The sequence below is a fragment of the Pseudocercospora fijiensis genome, assembly GCF_000340215.1.
Source record: "Pseudocercospora fijiensis CIRAD86 unplaced genomic scaffold MYCFIscaffold_8, whole genome shotgun sequence".
NCBI classification, from domain to species: domain Eukaryota; kingdom Fungi; phylum Ascomycota; class Dothideomycetes; order Mycosphaerellales; family Mycosphaerellaceae; genus Pseudocercospora; species Pseudocercospora fijiensis.
In genome coordinates this window covers 164,756-180,896 of record NW_006921539.1, presented here as the reverse complement: position 1 = coordinate 180,896, position 16,141 = coordinate 164,756, and the positions used below count along the sequence as shown (strand labels likewise).

At 45.1% G+C, this 16,141-nt stretch overlaps 3 protein-coding genes across 3 annotated transcripts; 2 read left to right on the top strand and 1 right to left on the bottom strand.

The window, feature by feature from the left end:
• Window positions 1–1,416: 1,416 nt before the first annotated feature.
• Window positions 1,417–10,191, top strand: MYCFIDRAFT_177675 (uncharacterized protein; the record flags this gene model as incomplete). The annotated part of the gene is made up of 3 exons (XM_007931636.1): window positions 1,417–1,426; window positions 10,021–10,128; window positions 10,154–10,191. 3 exons carry the CDS (start codon window positions 1,417–1,419, stop codon window positions 10,189–10,191), a joined length of 156 nt encoding a protein of 51 aa, XP_007929827.1.
• On the top strand, window positions 10,160–11,242 carry MYCFIDRAFT_70746 (uncharacterized protein). The gene is made up of 2 exons (XM_007931609.1): window positions 10,160–10,244; window positions 10,299–11,242. The coding sequence occupies exons 1-2, from the start codon at window positions 10,231–10,233 to the stop codon at window positions 11,164–11,166; spliced, it is 882 nt and encodes a 293-aa protein (XP_007929800.1). The 5' UTR covers window positions 10,160–10,230; the 3' UTR covers window positions 11,167–11,242.
• A 2,643-nt stretch (window positions 11,243–13,885) lies between these two features.
• On the bottom strand, window positions 13,886–16,100 carry MYCFIDRAFT_190065 (uncharacterized protein; the record flags this gene model as incomplete). The annotated part of the gene is made up of 3 exons (XM_007931635.1): window positions 13,886–14,008; window positions 14,078–15,717; window positions 16,085–16,100. 3 exons carry the CDS (start codon window positions 16,098–16,100, stop codon window positions 13,886–13,888), a joined length of 1,779 nt encoding a protein of 592 aa, XP_007929826.1.
• Window positions 16,101–16,141: the final 41 nt, after the last annotated feature.

Here is a 16,141-nt window from a genome sequence, read left to right as displayed (position 1 = left end):
TAACAATATAGGCTATAGCAATCTTATACTATAGGGTTAGAAACAATGAATTGATAGATTGCTAAGTCCCGCTATCGTAATTAGGTCGCCTCGATAGGCTATTAGTAGGGTTGCTTACGCCTAGCCGATATAATATATCAAAATCAAACCTAGCGAGGTAGACGGCCTATCTAGCCTATCGACCTATAACCCTAGTAACCTTCGTAATTCTACGGAGGTTGTTATAGTCCGTATAGACCTAAATAGTATACTAGGCACTATCGAGATAGTAGCGCTAGTGCTTAAAGGCTTTAATAATAGCTAAGAGCTCTTGCTCGTAGGTCTCGTAGCGACGCTTAGCATCAATTATCTTCCTTAAGAAGAAGGCAATCGGGTACTAGTAATTGTTATTAGCCTATTGTAACATAATAGCTAATATAGCAAACTGTAAAGCGTTAGTCTTAACGCGGATCTGTTTGCTTAGTACGAAATAGTACAATAAGGGGACTTTAGTAAAGCGCTACTTCAAACCGTTAAAAGCGGCTCGCGCTTTGTTAGTCTATTTAAACTCTCTAGTCGGGTTAGCCTTAGTTTTGGTAAGTTTAGTTAGTGGCATTACATGCCTCGAATAGCCCTTAATAAATCGGCGATAGAAGTTAGCAAAACCGAGGAACGACTGTAGCTCCTTAATTAACGTAGGAATAGGCCATTTAGTAATTGTTTTAATCCGATTAGGATTAGCCTTAACACCCTCGGTTAATACGAGGAAGCTAAGGAATAACACCTCTTTAGCAGCAAAGGTGCATTTAGAAGGTTTGCAATACAGTCTATAGGCCCTTAGGCGATCGAGTACCTTACGGACTGTAGCCTAGTATTCCGTAATGTTAGGAGAGTGTATATAAACTAGGATATTATCTAGGTAAACTATACAGAGGTGATCTAATAGGCCCGAAAGGGCCCGATTAATATAGGACTAGAATATAGTAGGGGCATTAGCTAGACCAAATAGCATAACTAAGTACTCGAAATAGCTATAGCGAGTACGGAAGGCTGTTTTCTATTCGTTACCCTTACGAATACGGATACGATAGTACGCATCCTTGATGTCTAGTATAGTATAGTAGTAAGCGCTAGAAAGGCGATCGAGGGTCTTATTAATAAGCGGAAGTAGATAGCGGTCTTTAATAGTAACAGTATTAAGTCTACGGTAATCGACGTATAACCGCAGGCTACTATCCTTCTTTAGAACAAACAGGATTAGTGCACTAGCAGGGCTGTTACTATACCGAATGCGACCGTTAGCTAGGTTTTCCTCTAGGTACTTACGTAATACAGCGAGCTCTCGTTTACTAAGGTTGTAGAGGGGACTAAAAGGAACCTCTTTACCCTCTATAATGTCAATCTTATAATCTGTCTCCTTAAATATAGGCAATGTCGATGCTAAGTAGTGTTTAAACATATTAATATAGGTCTCTCGAATAGGCTCTAGTATGCGTTCGAGCTAATTAGAGTCTATGCCGTTAGGGGGCATAGGTTCTTCGTTATCCCTACCGAGCAGGTCGGTAGTCGGATTAGCTAGGGTTAGGTTGCTAATAAATAGGACCCTAATATCGTTAGGGCACTCGCTAACATTAATGTGTTTAATGTCCTCTTTCCTAGCGATTCTAAATCGCTACTATTAGCTACCTAGGTCTATAACTATAGCGTAGTACTTAAGAATAGGGTTGCTAATAACAATATCGGATAGGAGGCTGTCTATGTCTACCGCGTAGGCAGTAAAGTTTAGTAGGCGTTTATTTCCGAGGTCGTCTTTTAAAACTATAGGAACATAGTAGGCTCTATAGGTTAAGTGCCGAGCGTTATTAAACTAAGCAAGGGTTAGTAGGTCGGTCTTCGGCAGTTGTCGAAGGTCTAATTGCTTAGCTAGGTAATAGCTAATAAGGGCGCTAACTGAATTTCCGGGGTCTAGTATAACCTTTGCCTTATAGTTAGTGTCGGGCCTAGATATAAGATAGGTACGTATAATAGCTAGCACAATATCGATAGTCTTACGCCGCATAAGGCTAACAGTTAGTGCGGCGCTTACTCTTTTTTCGACTAATTAAAAGAGCCGACTAGGGTAGCATTAGCGGCTAAAAGGTGTTTCTTATACTTAGCGGAAGCACGGTTAATTCGGGCCTAGTCCTTAGGTTTGTCGCATTAGCCTAGTAGATAGCTAGTACTGTCACAATTAAAGCACTTCAATCCGGTTAGTAGACTGCCGTAGCTGTTGTTATTGTTAGCAGAGCGGTTAGCATTATAGGGATACGAGCCCCTTCTACGGCCCCTATCGCGGCCTCCTCTATATAGCCGCCGGCTACGGCCTCTCCTACGATCATTACTATTCCTATTATTAGCATTGTTGTCTTAGTAGGAACCTTGGTTTCCCCCGCGGCTACGGTTGCTACGGTTAGTACTAGCTAGTCGGATCCTCGATTCTAGTCGTTATTAGAGCTAAATAGCCCGTTCGGCTGTTTCTACTTCGACTATAAATTGAATGCGTATAAGATTGGTCTGTTTAAACACACGGCGGCGGTCCAACTTAAGGACCAATTCCTATCTTAATTTAGGGCGTATTTCGGAGATCTAGATAGAATTAGTTTTAGTCGGGAGGTCGTCTTCGAGGGTCTTTAAATAGGCCTTAAATGAGCGAGCTATCTAATTAGTCTTTTGCTTAGCCCGAAGGTACTAGTCCTAAGCGTGTTGTTGCCTTAGTATAGGGTTTCTAAGAGTGTCTAGCATAATAGTCTTATAGGTTTTCCACTAAATAGCAGTCTAATTATTAAGGGAATCGAAATAGTCGTCCTAGGTGCGCTTTAGGTTACTATTAATGTACTATATAGCGTAAACAACTAAGGAATAGTCGTCTAGAAGAGCCCTTAGTGCATTTCGCTAGTTAAGCTTACAATTACGTATGTAATTATTGTATTGCTTGCGACTAGAGCTATCGAATACGGTATAGTCCTTAAGTTTAGCATCCTTCTTCTAGACTAGGACTAATAGTGAGGAAGGCCCTACTATCGGCTTAGTATTAGTTGTTAGAGCCTCCTAAAGGCGGCGAATTTCGAGGAGGTTGTCCTTTAGCTATTGTTCTTAACGTAGGGCAGTAAGCCTGTTTTAGGTAGCTTCTTAGAGTCTCCCTACTAGTTAGGGGCTAAAGGCTAGCTAGCTATATCGTCGATTAACAATATTGTTAAGAATGTCGTCGACAGGCAATTCTAGGTCGTTACCCGGAATTATAGGTTCTTCTTTAATAGGCTCTCCGGCAGGCTCTTTAGTAGGAGGCACTTTAGTAGGCACTTTAGCGGGGACTGTGCTACTAGCATTGTTATTACTAGCGCTACTAGCGGCAGCACGGTTGTTATTGCTTCGTAATAAGCCGGCTATTATTGTAATAGGGGGTAACACTAATAATATATTATAGGCCCCTAAGATACGGATGTAGCGGAATTAGTAGATATCGGCTTAGTACGATTAACTTAGTGTAATAGGCCGTATAGAAGACCTTGCTTAATAATTGGTACGGTTATTCTAATAGAATAGTACGTATAGATCCCGCCTCGGGCGCAATATAGTTAGATTAACGGTTTTCGTAGCTATACCGCTAAAAGCTTAAAATAAGGACTATCTAGCTGCTACCCTTAAAGGGTAGATCGAATACTGTATAAGAAGGGTTATGTTAGTAGGTAGATAGGGTAGTAGTAAATCAGTATAGTATTCGATAAGGATCTAGGAGGAGAGGGAGGAAGGTAGGAGAGTTAGCCTAACGCTAAGCGCTAAGCCCTGCCTAAGGCATTAAGACCCTAGCTTTACTCGGCCTAGTTATATACCAATTACGTGTAGCCTCTTTAGCCCTAACATCTTTAGATAGGCCTCGAAGGATCGAGAGGTTTAGTCGGCCTTTTGTTTAGTACGTAGGTATTAGTCTTAGGCGTACTACTAGCGTAATATAGGGTTGCTAAGGGTGTTTAGTATAATAGTCTTGTAATTATGCTATTAAACAGCAGTCTAGTCGTAAAGGGAATTAAAATAGTTATCCTATATACGCTTAGGGTTACCGTTAATATACTATATAGTATAGACGACTAACGAGTAGTCGTCTAGAAGGGCCCTTAGTACGTTTCGCTAGTTAAGCTTATAGTTACGAATATAGTCGTTATATTGCTTTCGACTAGAGCTATTAAATACGGTATAGTCCTTAAGTTTAGCATCCTTCTTCTAGACTAGGACTAATAGTAAGGAAGGCCCTACTATCGGCTTAGTATTAGTTATTAGGGCCTCCTAAAGGCGGCGAATTTCGAGGAGGTTGTCCTTTAGCTATTATTCTTAACGTAGAGTAGCGAGCCTGTTTTAGATAGCTTCTTAAAGTCTCGCTACTAGCTAGGGGCTAAAGGCTAGTTAGCTATATCGTCGATTAATAATATTATTAAGTATGTCGTTAATAGGCAACTCTAGGTCGTTACCTAGAACTATAGGTTCTTCGGTAGGCCTAGTAGTAGGCTCTTTAGTAGGTACCTTAGTAGGAGGCACTTTAGTAGGCACTTTAGTAGGCACTATACTACTAGCGTTGTCGTTACTAGCGCTACTAGCGGCGCTGCGGTTGTTATTGCTTCGTAATAAGCCGGCTATTATAATAGGGGGTAATACTAATAATGTATTATCGGCCCCTAAGATACAGATATAGCGGAATTAGTAGATATCGGCTTAGTACGATTAACTTAGTATAATAGGCCGTATAGAAGGCCTTGCTTAATAATTAGTATAGTTGTTTTAATAGAATAGTATATATAGGTCCCGTTCTTTAGACGTAATATAGTTAAATCGATAGTTTTCGTAGCTATACCGCTAAAAGCTTAAAATAAGGACTATCTAGCTACTACCCTTAAAGGGTAGATCGAATACTATATAAGAAGGGTTATATTAGTAGGTAGATAGGGTAGTAGTAGGTACAAGTAGTATTCGATAAAGGTCTAGGAGGAGAAGGAGGAAGGTAGGCTAGTTAGCCTAACGCTAAGCGCTAAGCCCTACCTAAGGTACTAAGACCCTAGCTTTACTCGGCCTAGTTATATACTAATTACGTATAGCCTCTTTAGCCCTAATAGACTGCCGTAATTATAGTATTACCCTTATATAGAATAGTATTCTCTCGGCTATAAAGCTACTCTTAAATAATAAAAGGATCTATAGTACTACTAGGTCGTCTAGGCCTAGGGTATCTAGCTATATCTCTATTAGGAATATAGAACCTATTACTAGGTAATTATATAGCGCTTATTTAATAGGGCTACTATAAGTATTACTATATAGTATAGGCTATAGGTCGAGGCTTCGATAGCGCTAGGAGGGCTTTAGCGAGCCTATTATACGCGTCTTGTAATACTACTAGTAGCGTTAAGTTTACTATCTAATTCTTCGAAGAAAGCTAATCTAAAGGTCCTCTAGATTATCTAGATAAGTCTTTACTCCTTCGCCTATCTATTTCTAGCTTCTTATAGATATCGAATTTAGATAAACGGTCTAGAGAAAGAAGGGCTACTCTAGCTTTTTTAGCATTTTACTTAAATAGCTTTAGGCATTGCTCTTCTAATAGAGGCTTACCGCTTATAGGTATATATCTTAACTATAGTTACTAGAGAAGAGTACCTCGAGTTATACTTCTACTTAGTAATATAATTTTACTAATTCTAAGCTATAGAAATGTAGAAATAGTTAGCGTTTGTTATACTAATACTTTATGTGTCTCCCGCGAGCTAATCTAGGAGTAAAGGGGCGTTCTTAATAAGGATAGCGTGCTCTTAGTCCGAGGTCGGGCTAGAATAGAGCATCGACAGTTTATAGGCGTTAATAATCGCTTCGTATATGTAAGCGACTTCGACTATAATTGCGCGAAGAAGACGGAGCTCTATACATACTAGATTGTTAATAGAGGTTTAGCTTTACTTTAGTCTATTGTCGCTTCCTATTATTGTTGCGCCTTCCTTACTATATCGCAAACTTTACTTAGACTCGCTATAACTTCGCGCCTAGACTCGCTATATTGTTCTTCCTATACCCTTATCGATAGCGACTGCGATAGCGACTGCGACAGCGATAGCGACTACGATAGCGACTGCGATAGCGACTGCGATAGCGATAGCAGCGTTACTACTACTACTACCGTTTCGAGCTATAACTAGTATTTCGCGCGACCTTATTCTTATAGCTACTATAGGTGCTTTAGTACCCGATTTAGCACCTATATTACTAGCAGGAGGACTATATTTATCGTAAGCTAAGAGGCGCATCGCTATAGACTCGCTACTAACTCGCTCTAGCCTTCGACGTCCTACGACTACAAATACGAAAGATTTCTAGTACTATAGCGAGCAGATATAGCAAGACCTCCTCGACGATACCGCAAATCTATAAAAGAAGAAGGTAGTATTAAACAGACTACGTAAATACTCGGCTACGGGTATTATTATAGAGACTAAGTAAGGAAAGCTAGTACTATCGCTATATTACTTCTACACTCGCTACGATAACGGCTATAAGTGTCGCGTACTAGATATCGAAGGAGAGAGAGTCTACGCTTATTGCAAGTATTAGGGCAAGAGTAGCTATACTACTAGCGAGATTAAGGTTAAAGAAGAGGATAGAAATAGCGAGCTAGCCGCGATGCAGGCGCGAGTCGAGGCTATAGAGGCAAAGAATGCTATATTAGAGGCAAAGAATACTATATTAGAGGCAAAGATTAAGGCATTAGAAGCTAAGTTCGATAAGTTAGAAGGATATTGCCTCTCGTAGTTCAAATAGCTTAAGAATAAGGCCATTATTAAGTCTAAGGATGTATATACGATATAGAAGGAGCTATAGCTAAATAGCGATCGCGAGCTACTAGTAGATAATGTTTAAGGAGCGAGTCTATAGCGAGTTCTATAGCGAGTCTACTACGAGTCTATATTTCTATTTCCTTTCTTCTTCGATCGTGTCTCTATAGACAATAGATTAACTAGCTTCTAAGCACGCTTTAGCTTCTAACTCTTCTGTCCGCTCTAACTATCTTGCTAGCTATCTTGCTAACTATCTTGCTAACTATATTGCTAGCTATGTTGCTAGCTATCTTGCTAGCTATCTTGCTAGCTATCTTGCTAGCTATATTGCTAGCTATCTTGCTAGCTATCTTACTAGTCCTTAGCTTCGCTCGACTCTTTTAGAATAGGCGTAACTCGCGGTAGCCTCGCGGTGTCCTCGCCGCTTAGGTTAATAAACTTAGGCGGCTTTTTTGTATCGATTACCTTCTCCTTCTATAGCTTCTCTTACTTAATCTCTATAGATAGAACAACCCCGTCCTAACTCGCTATAGCACTCGCGCTACTACTCGTAGTAGGAGTACTTAGCCGGTGCTTCCGCTTTAGTTGCCTTTATTGCTGCGGCTTCCGCTATTGTTAGATACAGATTTTAAGGTAATAGATTAGTAGCTGCTTTATTGCTTTCCCTCCTATTTGCGGTTTAAAGAGTATAAGAGCCTCTTTAACTAGTCCTAGGCCGAGTGCTTTAGAAGCGACTTTATCTAGTAACAAGCGCTTATTATCGAAATTAGTATAGAAGAAGTAGTCCGTATAGTCGTCGACCTAATAGACGCTACCTTGCGGTAGGTCCTTAGCGTCAATCCGACTAAGAACCCAGTCTATAAGTAATATATTAGCTTCTTCGAAGTCTTTGTTAGACTAGATATTAGTAATAGAAGTCTATAGGACTAGCGGATTATATTCCTATAGGTCGACTCTACTCCTACGAGAAACCTCTACTCGCTAGCTAAAAACTGAATAGCGGTAGGTAAATAATACCTTTGTTAGCTCCTTTAATAGTTGTATAGGTATTAGTAGACGTTGCGAGAGGCTCCGAGATCTAGCATTTAGTCGAGAAGTTAGCTTATACTGCTAAATAGCAGCATTGCGTATAGTATTCGCCGCCTTAGGTAGAGAAGGGAACGCATTAAAGCCTCGTACCGTACTCGTAGTTAAACTCGTAGCAGTAGTAGCGGTAGCAGCTACGGCTGCTACTAACGGCTCGTATACAAATCGCTCGGTTAGTAGATTAGGGTTCTTAAGACTACATTAGTTACAGAATGCGTATGCTTTTAATAGTGTTATATAGTTAGCGCCGGTAACAGTATAAAAGGTACCCTAGACAGGTATTGTTAGTAGTAGAACTAAGGTAGAACTATAGTAGTAGTATAGAGGTAGAACAAGATAGGAATTGAAAGATTAAGAAGGAAATAGAACTGAAATAAGCGACTCGCGGCCGGCTCGCGGCCGGCTCGCAAATCCCTCATTTTAGATTAGTATATATTATTTGCAAACTTAATTAATCCAGCCCCGGTATTCGCCCTACCTAACGTCTAATTACGAGCTGCTAATAGCTTGTCTAACTCTATTAGTTCAGGCCCTAACCCTATAGCTATATACTCGGCAATTAGCTATCGAAGAAGTAAGTATACCTAGCGGTAAACTCGCTCTCTATCGCTATTATTCTCGCTACTACTAACTAGATACGAGAAGCCGCGAGTCTATAATGCTATCTAATACTAAGTAAGCGTAGCCTCGGGTAGGTAGGCTTTAAGATCTAGGAATTAGCGAGTCTATTAGCGAGTCTGTAGCGAGTCTATAGCGAGTACTATAGAATCTAATACATACCGAATCCTTAAAGGTCTTGCTCTATATTATCAAGTACGCTATTAGGTATAGGAATACCTTAATAAGAATGCCCGCTTAGCTCTAGATAATAGTATAGAATATGCGGAATACCTAGTACGACGTATAGTCGATTAGCCTGCTTCCTAATCCGATAGCTATTCTAGAGGTAAATAAATTCGAGGACTTTATAGCGTATAATTAGTATATAGACTGCAAGGAAGGCAATCCGATCGGCTAGCAATTTAGCATCGTATAGTAACTCGCGTAGCAACTCGTAAAAATAGCCCCTCTAGCTATTTAATACAGGTGCTTGCTAGCGCTACTATGCCTCGATCCGCTAGTTTATCTTACTCGTACCGTATTTGAAGCAGTCTTCGAAAGCTAGTAGTTCTAGTTCTAGTTCCGGATCCGGGTTACTACGAGTCGTAAGGCGAGTCGCAAGGCGAGTCGTATAGTAAGCGTCCGCGGCTAGAATCGTTTCCGCCCTACGGTCTAATCGGATAATCTATAGCATTATACTACTATTCTTAATCGTTGCAATATATTAAGCGAGTACGGATACAGCTATACGGCTAGTAATCCCTACGTAAACCTAGATAATGTAACGCGAGTAGACATTAATAGCTGCGTAGATCTGTATCCCCTAATACTCGAATTTATAGTAAGCATCTATTAATATTACGTAGCTAGGGCCTAGTATAATAATCGCTCTATAGTGCTCTCGCGCCCGCTCGCGGCGGACTCGCAACCCTTTAGGATTTAGTAAGCAAGCTATACGATATAGCCGATCTCTGCTAATAATATTGTATTTAGACCTAATATAGGTATATAGGTACCGTCGGCCGAAGGACTCTACTATAGACTTCTCGAGCTCTTCCTATAAGACCTCTACTATCTCCTCTTCCGCTTCTATCTATCTATCTCGCGATAATGCCTTCTTTAATCTAAGCTCTTAACGTATCCGTTAATATCTCCGCTAGCTAATATTAAATCTATCTATCTTTAGTACTTTAACCGCTTCTTTATTAGTTAAGCGTAAAGCGGAGAAGGTATATACGACTCGGATCTTTAGTACCTCGATATTATTAACTCGGTTATAGTAAGCGTAATAGCTATAATTAACCCCCTATTCCTTAAGCCTCCGACAAAGCGTAGAAAGAGCTATCTAGTAACTAGTCTCTTATATAAGGTGCTATAGGATTTCGCCTTGTATAGTGCCGCTATTAACTTGTAAGGTTATCTAAGCCCTCTATAGCGAGAGATCGATACGTAGAGGCATTTTGCGAGTCAATAGCGAGTATAGTACGAGGGCAAACATAGAAAGTTGGTCGTAGAGGTGGGCTAGTAGAGGAGGCGGTGAGAACCTCCATTGACAATCTGGTATGTATGGGCCTCCCTAGAAGAAGCATGCACGAGCGACGCGAGCATGCTTGTGATTGCTATGCGGACTGCATAAGTTGACCATGCTGCACCTCCATACCTGACAGCGCCATAAACATTCCAAGGAGTCGAACAGGTCGTATATTCATTCACCATGGCTACTTTCGCGTAAGTGCTCGTGAATCATGGTTCTTCAGTCCACTACGCTCATCATCCTCGCAGCAAGTCTACATTTGGTCATGCCTCGTACGCTGCCTTTCGACCTTCATACCCGACCAGTCTCTACAATGCCGTCCTAGCCTACCATCGCGGTCCGAAACGATTCTGCCTTGACCTTGGATGCTGCACCGGTATAGCGACGCGTGAAATGAGCAAGCGCTTCGAAAGAGTCGTAGGCACGGACCCGTCCGCAGGCATGGTAAAGCAGGCACAAGAGCGAGCAGCGAAAGAGCAATCGTCAAACATCGAGTTCAGACAAGCTTCAGCCGAGGCTTGTGAATTCATCCGCGACGGCGAGGTCGACTGTGCAATGGCCGCACAAGCCGCACATTGGTTCGACTTCTCTCGTCTGTGGCCGGAGATCAATCGCATCGTGAGACCTGGCGGCACGCTGGCATTCTGGGGATACAAAGACCATGTGTTTGTGGATTTCCCCAAAGCTAGTGAAATCATGATGTCTTATGCCTATGACAAGCATCCAGACAAGCTAGGATCGTATTGGCCTCAGCCTGGTCGATCGTATGTTCAGGACAAGCTGCGGGTCATCCAACCGCCTGCTGAACATTGGGACGACCTTCGGCGGATCGAGTATGAGCCTGGCACTAATGGCAAGCATACTGGCGAGGGCACTCTGTTTATGGAGAAGACTGTTAGCGTGGGTGAATGCAAAGAGTATGTGCGCACGTGGTCGTCATATCATGGCTGGAAGGAAGCGCATCCGGGCCAGGAAGCTCGTTCGAAAGGCGGGAATGGCGATATCATGGATCGAATGTTTGACGAGCTTGCCCAGAGCGATTCGCATTTTCGCAATGATGAGAATCTCGTGGATATTGAATGGGGCTCGGCGTTGGTTATGGCGAGGCGCAAGTGAAGCTACCGTGCCTTTACGCATACGTGTGGAAGATGCGTGTGGAATACTTCTCAGGGCCCACAAAGATTTTTACCTCAGCTGTACCGGCAACTCTCCCAAGGATCAGATCGTCCTTGATTCCCCCATCCCACCTGTCCAAATTCTGGAGAGCATTCTCAATATTTTCGAAGCTCTCGTGAACTTCTCACACGCAAGGGGGAATTTTGATCGATCGCATGCACAAGTGAGAAGAACTTGCGCTGGGAGAATCCAGTGTATGCGACTGGAATGATTGAGGGTCAAGATCACACCGGAGCATTCGCATCACTCGGTCTGTTTGACTTCGAAGACATGCAGCTCCGGGTGCGTGTCGTGGATACAGATGCTGTACGAGAGCGATATACGAACGGGCCTGAGCAGATCCAAGGCCTAGAAAAGGACAGCATGCGACTGCTTGAACTCGAAAGAAAGCTGTCAACGAATGGTCGCGCCCACCTGATTGGATGTACAGCAGAACATCTCAGACGGCCCCCCGCATTCGTTTATGTGAAGAATGCCACGGGTGTCTTCGTCCGCTGCGTCCTCGGGGCATGGGTGTTTCACCCGTCTGTACCGGAAATACAGGAGCGACGTTGACGCTGGATGCATTGCACTGGCATCTATCTTATGCAGGAGCTGCAAATTAGCCTATGGGGAAATGGAGTGCAGTATATGTACCCTGGGCGGGATGCACTATAAGGAGAACAACTTCTGCAACGATTAATCGCCATAAATCTGTTCGCTCATAACGTTTTTGGCACTCCAAAGAACCAATGGACAGATCACCTCCGACGTTGGCCTTGGCTCCTTGTAGAACTCGTCAGCACGGGAACGACCTGGATACCCGATGCTTCGGTGAATATCTCGCGACATCGTCGAGGTTGGAAAGTAGGAGTTGGTGATGTAGACAACTTTTCATCCCAACCGACTGGACGAATTTTAGCTGGGGCACGGCAAGTGAATTCGTCGCGTGGAATGAAAACAGCTGATATGCAGGCCATCAAGGATAACGATCTCATCGTCGATCTGTCACTTGGTCCAAACCAGGGCGCAGGAGTTCCACCGCCTCTTGACTCCGATGAGCTTCAATGGGATGTGTAGCCGTTGAACATGACTGTTCAGATTGGCGGTCGCTTTCGCGACGTACTGCCTGGCTGGAACACGGGTCCGCTCTGCAGGACTGGTAAAAAAGACCAGGAACGTCAGCTCTGATACCTCGTATACACTCTGGACAGCTTCACTCCACTGCAGGATGTGACAAGCAAGGTCTCAAGTAGCGGCGGCTCCCTTCCAACGTTACGGGAGAGCTCCTCTTACTACTCCACCCTCAGTATCGAGAGCCGCAAACACCCCTTCTAGTTACATCCGGGATTGGTGTGCTGCAGTCTCCGGCCACCTCTTTCGTATGTGCGAAATGGATCGCGGGTTGAGGATAGGATACTTGCACCGAACGCTCAGACATTCAAAGCTCTGGTGTTACGAGGTAACGACGCTCTTACGACCTCTGGGGTTGCTACGCTGTGTCATTCGTCCTCCCTGCTGTCATTTCAGGTGGCATCCTCCAACGTCTCAGACCATAACGGCAGAAGATTTCAAGGCCATCGCATCTGATCTCGACAGCTTGGAGACCATGTCGAATGTGCACGTGGTGCCTTCGATGGCTTAGCCAGATGTTTGGCCAGGATCGGCATCATTCCACGCATATCGACAGGGTTGGATTCTTCAGACGATTCCATTTGGTATTCTTGATAGCGAGAAAGCGTCAATGAGTCTCCTGTCTTCATCTACAATGATAACCGGGAGTGGAATGACGTCTTCAAAAAAGGAATTGACTTTCGAAACTATTAGTCGACCTTCGTTTACGGTGCGCGGACTGGCGAGCAGATGCCTTTGGCCGAGTACGGCCAAGATGAGAAATCTACAACACTCAATATGGCTTGGGCCGGCAATCAATCTACAGTTGTGGCTTTCAGACAGCACGGAGCGTGTAGTGGTGCCGCAAGTCCTCAAGCAAAGAAGAATCTCGCGCCTCCGAGTACAATCACGCTCGGAAATTGGATACTTACGATCGATTCACGGCGCCGCCGGGTTTCGACATCGCAGGGACTGTCGAGCAGAACACCACGTACGATATTAGTGCTTCGTTACCTTAGAGAGATCTTTCTCACCTACGTCCCTGACCGAGGATATTATCATCACACTACCTTGAATTGGCCACCGTTATCAACAAGTGTTCGAGGAGCCATCATTCACACCGCTATGCTCTACGTTCATGGACAAAGGACAAGGCCGTTAGATGTCACTTGGCCAAGAGTTGATCTGACTAAGCACTTGAAATCGGGGATGAACGCCATTGATATTGTAGTCAGCACGCCTCTCAGAAATGCTCTCATCCCGGTCCAAGATAGATTGTGCAGCATGGGCGTGATGCCTTCGAACCTCGTGGCAGCAGCTATCGATGGTCCCGACAATACTTTGATTTCTGTCGGTAACTACGTACTAGTAGGAGAGGTTTCCCTAACACCACACTGAGGAAGTCAGGATGCTGGCTTATTAGGCTTTGCAACAATACCGCTCTTGTGTATATCCATAGTACTTTCTCTCGAAAACGACATACGGGATGCTCGGAGAAACAAATACGCCACGCCCTGGCATACAGCAGCGGCCGTTTATTCTAGCCACGAAATTCTAAAAAAAACATCTATCCGGCTAGGCCCTCGATGCTTGCCTTGATCTGCAATGCAAGATGTCGAGAATAGATCCGACACAAGGCAAGACTTCCTCCCATGAACCACAACTTCGGATGTCCAGAGGGACGCCACATCTGGTGCGAGAGTTAGCACGTCTGATCCAGGACCAGGACATGGAAATGGTAGAGCACAGCACAACTTACTGCATTGACCTCGCCTTCAGCATCCAGGTTCCATACGTCCTTGCAGCGATCAGCCACCTTATCACCAAGAACCTTGCGCACAGTCGTCCTCATATTATCATATCCGGTCGCGAGCACGACCACGTCAGCCTCGAGTTCTCTTCCATCAGCCAGCACAAGAGCCTTCTCCGAGAATCCTTTGATACCATCTGGACTTTGCTCGACCTTGATCTTGCCGTCGATGATCAACTGGGAGCATCCAACGTCGATATAATACCCTCCACCTCTCTCAATGTATTTGCGATAGATGCCCGATCCATCGTGGCCAAAGTCCAGCTTGAAACCCGCCTTGACCAGACCATCGATATTTGCCTTCTCGGCCGCTTTGATTCGGTCCGTCAGACCAACATTCAGAGCAAATTGGACGGGAATTGGCAAGCTCTGGCCAGCGACGTCTGCGTCCTCGGTTGGCGGGCCGTGCTCGTCGTACATGCCTTCGTGCAGCATGAAGAGGCCTGTTTTCGCCGAGATCACATATGTGCCCTTTCTCTGCAGCATCGTGACCGAAGCGCCATACTCATGGTAGTTTTGCGCGATGTCGTGTCCAGAGTTGCCAGTACCTACAACGACAACTCGTTTCCCAGCGACGCCGTCCTGGAAGGTGGCATCCTTGTGCTGGCTTCCATGGTATACCGTCCCCTTGAAGACGTCCTGACCCGGGAAAGTAGGAATGTACGGCTCTCCAGCGTGCCCGGTGCACATGACAACATGTTTCGGTTTCACGGTTCTGACACTGCCGTCTGCTCGCAGTACATCCGCCGTCCAGGACTGACTATCCTCCACATACTCCACCGCCTTGACCGTCGACTGCAACCAAACATTCAACTCCATCGCACTAGCATACCCCTCCAACCAATCCGCAAGCTTGTCCTTGGGCGTAAAAAGCGGCCAGTTCTCGGGAAACTTCATGTACGCCATATGCGTATACTGCACCGGATCATGCGTCACCAAACTCCGATACCTCCTCCTCCAACCATCCCCCACCCTCTCATTCCTCTCCACAATCAACACCGAAACCCCCAGACCCTGCAACCTCGCCCCCAAATTCAACCCCGCCTGTCCCGCCCCAATCACCAAAACCTCCGGCTCCTTCCCCCCCACAAACTCCCTCTCCCGTTCCCGCCTCTCCAACCAATTCCCCCCTTGCAGAGAATCCGTTCCCCCATGAGGCCTCCTCTCCCCCTTCCCTTCCGGAAACTCCCTCAACTCCTGCAACGACGTGTAAATCATATGTGCTTTCCACACCCCATCGTCGGGCCCCCTCGCCAGACGAATCATCCCTTTCCCCGACCCCACGTTCGTGTCGAAATGAAACATGAATTCGATCCATTCCAGCCCCGGGATCGGTTCGTCGTTGTGAGGAGCGAATTTCCCGGTTTCTTGAAGGCGGAGGTTTTTTAAGAGGTGGGGGGTCTTTTTTAGGAAGGTGAGGATTTGGGGACTGCTGCGGAGGGTGTGGAAGTCCCAGGTGAGGGCGAGGTGGTCGCGCCACCAGCTGTCGTCGTGGAGGAGGGGGGTCAGTTGGCTGGCGTCGGGGGAGGAGAGGGCTTGGGAGAAGGAGGTGAGAAAATTTTGGGCGATGGTGGAGGGGGTTTCGGGGTCTTTTTGGGAGGTTGTGGTGGTGCTGCTGCTGCTTTTGCTGAATTGTGGGAGAGTTATGTCGTGGGGACTCTTTGATGAGGGGGGTGAAATTACTGTGGCCATGTTGGCTCACGATTGTAGATGGCTGTGTAGACCTACTCGGTCTGTCTGTCTGTCGTGTCGCTCTCTCGGATAGCAGGACCTCTTATTATTATACAACGGCAATAATGCCTCTACCGATGCTGCTACGTGTCTGTGACGTTCTCGGATCGTGGTAAAGTTATATGGCCCACATGACAGCTCTCCAGCACATGCTGCAGCTGAGGGAGGGAGCCATGCTTCGTTTCCAAGCAAGCAGGGTCTTTGTGCCGCCTCGGGATACCTCACTCCGTGGCTGCCTCATATGATCCTTCTTCGGACCATGTCCACTCCGACCCTTGCCAT